At 45.7% G+C, this 5,808-nt stretch overlaps 1 protein-coding gene across 2 annotated transcripts in view; it reads left to right on the forward strand.

The window, feature by feature from the left end:
• The window catches only part of KPNA6 (karyopherin alpha 6 (importin alpha 7)), a 9,912-nt gene extending 4,896 nt beyond the window's left edge, over positions 1 to 5,016 (forward strand). For both annotated transcript variants that reach the window (XM_009332166.1, XM_009332167.1), the window contains exons 8-13: positions 554 to 717; positions 1,572 to 1,650; positions 1,780 to 1,905; positions 2,506 to 2,633; positions 3,152 to 3,330; positions 4,349 to 5,016. In XM_009332166.1, coding sequence (XP_009330441.1) covers positions 554 to 717; positions 1,572 to 1,650; positions 1,780 to 1,905; positions 2,506 to 2,633; positions 3,152 to 3,330; positions 4,349 to 4,533 — 861 coding nt within the window. In that variant the 3' untranslated portion in view covers positions 4,534 to 5,016. The remainder of the gene's footprint in view (positions 1 to 553; positions 718 to 1,571; positions 1,651 to 1,779; positions 1,906 to 2,505; positions 2,634 to 3,151; positions 3,331 to 4,348) is intronic.
• The last annotated feature ends 792 nt before the right edge of the window (positions 5,017 to 5,808 follow it).

Genomic DNA, 5,808 nt, shown 5'->3' on the forward strand with positions numbered 1-5,808 from the left:
GCCTTTCAGGTGTCTCATCCTTCTTTGGTAGAACAAAAATGTTTTAAGATCCACATGTTTCCCTTCTTTTAAATGAAAGCTCGAGTGTCAAAGCTGGGAAGCCTGTGGTGAGGGATGAAATCTGAATTGAGTGTGAATGTAAAACCACTTATAAACGATTGAAGTATTCAGGGGTGTAACTGTTGATGGTTGCTGCTCTGAATACTGAGCTATTTGGGGTTATTAAGAGTAAGAAGTGGAGCAGTGGTCTTACATAAGAAATGCAAGGAGCTTCCAAATGGTAGCATGCACAGTAGCACTTGTCTCGGGAGTCTAGACTTGGTCCAAGAGGAAGGGATGTAATTTTAGTAATAAAGCTGTTGAGGTAACTGTAGACTCTATGATTATGAGGTATGTGAACCAGCAAGGAAGCTGCTGACTTTGGGGAAGGAAACTGTGGACATTCAAGACCTGTTATCTTGCCAGTCAGCATAGCCACGTGGTGTTTGCATGCAGATGTGGTGGTCCTTGACAGAACGTGACTAACCTTCTGGGGTGGTGGCTGTTGTTGTAGGTATCTCCCTGCCTGCCAGTGTTGTCCCGATTATTATTCAACAGTGACTCTGACTTGCTGGCAGATGCGTGTTGGGCTCTTTCCTACTTATCAGATGGCCCCAATGAGAAAATCCAAGCAGTTATTGACTCGGGAGTGTGTCGGCGGCTGGTGGAGCTGTTAATGTAAGTATCTTGTCTCGCTGCTTCAGCCCAGTGAGTCTGGGAAGCGTGTGACTTGAGCATGAGTTTGTGTCAAAACCCGTCACAGCGCTCTTGCCACCTCTCGTGGGCACAGGATCCAGGTAATGGGTACCCTAGCTGACTTTAGAGCAGTTATGTAGGAGGATCTGAAGCAGGTGGAGAGCTGCAGTTCACTGGCTTTTCTTTCTGAGAGAAGCTTGAGTATTTTCTAGAGCTGGAATGCTGGTTAATACCGTACGCTAGGAAGAACTTACTAAAGAGAGATTGGACTGACACTTCTGGTCTGTGAAAGGAGAGCGGACTGCAGAGTGTCTTGTGCTCTCAAACTTCAAATACGCTTATGGAAGCCTAGTTACTAGGCAAACCAAAGATGGCAATAGTGTCTAGCGAAAGTCAGCTTGGCTTTGTTTCTCTATGTGGAAACTTGGACAAAAATGTCTGCTGTTGGCAGTTTGAATGGGCCTCTTCCCTTTAATGTCTTCAGAGTCGGCAGAACTGCAAGATACTTGCTTCCAAAATTATCCTGAAAAATGCTGGGTGTTCTCGTTGGGTTAAAAACATCTTTGTTCAGGAAGGCGATGTAAAAGGTGAGGTCTGTAAGCTGAAGATGATGGAGTTAGGATGTTAAGGATGAAAACGTGCCTGTGTTGCAAGTTTGTCTTCAGTCTCTGCTTATTCAGTGGCAGTATGGCCAACTTACTGAACGTTTCTGCATGCTAGGGGATGGAATTCTAAGTAAATAGTGCAGATGAGATACTGGGGAGAGAGTCTTCCAAATGTGCAGGTGCACGTGATCTGACAGATTTGGTTTTGCCCTTGCACCATTCTTCCTGCAGGCACAATGACTACAAAGTGGCCTCCCCAGCTCTGCGAGCAGTTGGCAACATCGTGACAGGGGACGACATCCAGACCCAGGTGAGGGGAAATCACGGTCTTGCGGGGAAAGGCAGCGCCCGTATAGCGTGTTCCCTGTGTGAAAATGGAAAGTATTTCGCTCTGTACCCGATACTGGTGATCTCACTTCTGCTTTCGCTTTCTCAAAAGGTGATTCTGAACTGTTCAGCCTTGCCTTGCCTCCTTCATTTATTAAGTAGTCCCAAGGAGTCAATCAGGAAAGAAGCCTGCTGGACTATATCTAACATCACAGCAGGAAACAGAGCACAAATACAGGTACGGTCTCCTCCAGCCCACCTGTAATGATCCTAGATTCCAAGCTCAGCGTTAAGGATTTGCAACTTTTTTTTTCTTATCTGACACGTAGAGGCTGTTTTTGTTCACATCTCTTATTCTGCAGTAATTTGCAAATTTGCTGCTCCCAGCCATCTGCCAAACGAGCTAAAAAAAGCTTGCTAATTGTACCAACAGAAGACTAGGCTGAAATGAGTCCCACAGGTTGGATCATCGGAATAAGAGGAGATACAGCCCCTATTTCTGCACGCTCAATTAGAGATACCCCTTTGAAAAGCCAGAGCTTGTTGAGTTTTAATTATCCTTTTAATGACCTACACACAAAGGCAGATAAGTCGTGAAAGCATTCCTACAATATTGGTGCAGTAATAGGGGTTGTCTAGTCTACTCTGCTAGTTACGGAATTGAATCTCGTGTTGATAGGATTTGGCTGAGGAATAAAATGGAGGAATCGCTGAAGGGTATAGCTTGGAAAGTTCTTTTGCATTGGAAAATGGAGGTAGAGGTTTCTTTCAGGTGCTTAATAGCCTTTTAGAAACCGTGTTGCCAATTCAAATGCTTCTTACTGCTCTCTCTCCCCAGGCAGTCATAGATGCAAACATTTTCCCCGTACTGATAGAAATCTTGCAGAAAGCAGAATTCCGCACGAGGAAAGAGGCAGCATGGGCTATTACAAATGCAACGTCAGGAGGAACTCCCGAACAGATCAGGTACTCCCTGTGGCTCCTCCTAGGGGAAATCTGTCTGAATGCCTGGTAGCTTTGTCTTTACGGGAACTGCAAGACAAGTAGCGAGGGAGTAATTTGGAGAACCTCCGGGAGAGTACCCGAGACACAGGCAAAGCTGCAGCTGGACCGTGTACTGCGCTGTAAATTGTAGCTTCCTTCTGAATAAGGATAAGCTAGTCCAAACCACTTCCCCCTCCCAGCCCTTTAGACAGCTTAGGCTAGGCTAAAAGTCCAAACTTGATGACAGATTGAATTCCAGCGTGGATTAATTTGAGCAGCACCTGGATTTCAAAGGGAGTTAGCAGGTTTCTTAAGAGGGGGGGTTATTATGCAAATAAGTGGATAAAAATTAACCTTGCAGAGCAGTAAAAAAATATATTTTAAGGTAACTCTTTTGGTATTTTAGTTTGACTCATTTCCCTTGCTCTTTCTAACTGAGCAAAGGCGATGCTTGCTAGGTCCCGAACAAGAAGTGTATGTTGTCGGTGCTCTCTCTTCAGATACTTGGTAAACTTGGGTTGTATCAAGCCTCTTTGTGACCTGCTGACTGTCATGGACTCCAAGATTGTTCAGGTGGCGCTGAACGGCCTGGAGAACATACTGAGGCTTGGAGAGCAGGAAGCCAACCAGAGTGGGACAGGCATCAACCCGTACTGTAGCCTGATCGAGGAGGCCTATGGTAGGTTGTGGCTGGCGGCCTTGGTGCTATTGACTTCAAACACCACGGGATGTATTGAGAGGTGTCTGCTAGTTTTGTTGGTCGCTTTTCTGCTGTGTTAAGGGATTTAGTATGTTCCAAACCAGCCAGTATTTGTTCCGATAGTCTGTCTCTTCAGACTCTTGCGATTGGGCGTAGGACAAAACACGTGACGTAAAAACTTATCATACTTCTGATCCGAGCTTCCTGGAGCTGGAGGCCGAGCTGATAACTGTGGCTCGCACCAGTTGGGAGTATTAATCAGAAATAAGCTGAGCTAAGTAAAAAGTGACACTTCTGGGTCTAAGATTGTTCTAAGTGTACCCAGTCGTACTCTGTAGATGTATAGTGGGAATCCAGAGAGACTTAGCTTTTCCCTGGAGCGACTTAATTTGGTGGTTTTTTTTGTCCTGCTCTTAATGCTTTGAAGAGCAGTTCCTATTTTGGTCTGAAAGTCCCTGTATGCTGCCGGTGTCTGCTTTGCCCTCTCACTGACTGTTACATTGCGTGTCCCGATTCTCCCAGTAAGAATAATTCTTGAAATTCTTGAGAGTTTATTGTGCTTGGATGCTTTCTGTTCAGCAGTGGATTTAATTAGGGCAGCTAAAGCGGTTGCTGCCCTTCTGCTGGAGGCTGCTGGGACGGGCCCTGCTTCCTTCCCCTCGCTATCCCCTGCAACTACCAAACCGTTCGCAGCCAGTTGTTTTAATTTTGCCGAAATCCGGTTTAGTCTCCAGCAGAGAGCTGGGAGCACGTCTGCTTTAGCTGTGTCAGCTAAACCTACTGTTGAGAAGACGTTGATGCTGCCTGGTACAGAAGAAATCCACCAGCGGCTCTGGCATGGTTAAGTTTTAGATGTCAGTGCTGCTCACAAAATGCAAATCTAGCACAGACAAAGGTCGTGGCGGTGAACAGGGGCAAGGGTGGCGGATGGATGTGGGACAGCGTAAATTATCAGGATCTCCTTGTTTCATCGCGTTCCACTTTTTTCCCCTCCAAGGTTTGGATAAGATAGAGTTCCTACAGAGCCACGAGAACCAAGAGATCTACCAGAAGGCCTTCGACCTGATCGAGCACTACTTTGGAGTAGAGGATGACTCTGCTCTAGCTCCCCAGGTAGATGAGAACCAGCAGCAGTTCATCTTCCAGCAACCTGAAGCCCCCATGGAAGGTTTCCAGCTATAATGTGCCCGGGGGGAAAAGAACACCGCAAACTTGCCGGAAAGCAACTGGGAGCAGCTGATCGTCCCATCCCCTCCTTGCAAACGGAAGGCTCGACACCCACTCCACCTGTTCGGAAACGATTCTTCCTTCAAACAGCTAGAAACAGTGCTTTGTCCTCGCGGAGAGAAGGGGATGTTCTTACACTCTTTTTCTTTTTGCTGCTGCGTACGTGTCTTTAAAGCAGGCGTCTGGGTGGAGGAAGGACACTGAGGTAACAGATTGCACCTCTCGGGGTTTGGTGTTTTTTTTTCCTCTTTGTGGTGATCTCTCCCAAACGTCATTTTTGACCTCGGGTACTTAATTGAGATTTCACATTGGGTAGGGTAAGAACACAAATAGAAAGTAAGCATTCTGACAACAGTAATTCTGGAAACCTGGGTTGATCTATTTAATTTTTTTGCACATGTTACTCTTTATTAAAGACTCTAATTTGCCAAGAGCAAAGTTTAGCCCTGGCCTTTCTGCGACCCTCCTTCAGTGGACAGTCCTGTCGAACCTGGGCCAAGTTCCCCTGAAATACTGTAAATGGACAGAGAAATGGGAAGTCCTCCCGCTCCTGGGAAGATTTTTCTGGGGGGAAGGATTCTTCCCTCTGTCTAGATTTTTTTTTTGGGTTTTTTTTTTTTTTTTGAAGAACTGCTAGTATTTACAAGGAAAAAAAAAGAAAAAAAAAAGGCAACAAGACCCCAAAGATGGTAACTGCGACGAGGGCGGGGACGCTTGGGTGGTTTTTGGATCAGGAAGCACAGCTGCCCTTGCACAGGCTTTGTTTGCGTTGCTACTGACTGCAGTCACGGAACTGGTGAAATGGCGAAACCCATCCTCATCTTTACTTGAAATGTTTGTTGGTTTGGTTTTTGGTTTTTTTTTTTTCCCCATGAGAACATGTTTTGAGTTCTGGGGTTGGTTAGTTTTGAGGTTTTTTTTTTCCTGACTGGGGTTGGGGCGGATCATTGTATGGGTTGGAGGAGGAGGACGTGGCTACCCTTGACAGCGGTGTTGTGTGCGGTGTTAACTTCAGTAGCGACAGGCCTGAGTTTTCGGGTTTACCTCCTGCTCACAGTTGGATCATGTACATTTTGCTTCCAAAAAAAAAAAAGTCAAATCTCTGTATTTTTTATATTATATATAGGTAGATATTTGTCTAATTGGGCTGCAGAGAAAAATATATATGAAACTTCTGTAATTAATGTAAATAGAGCGCTGTGAGGCAGGCAATCCTGGAAACGAGGGCCC

The sequence above is a fragment of the Pygoscelis adeliae genome, unplaced genomic scaffold, assembly GCF_000699105.1.
Source record: "Pygoscelis adeliae isolate BGI_AS28 unplaced genomic scaffold, ASM69910v1 Scaffold359, whole genome shotgun sequence".
In the NCBI taxonomy this organism is placed as follows: Eukaryota; Metazoa; Chordata; class Aves; order Sphenisciformes; family Spheniscidae; genus Pygoscelis; species Pygoscelis adeliae.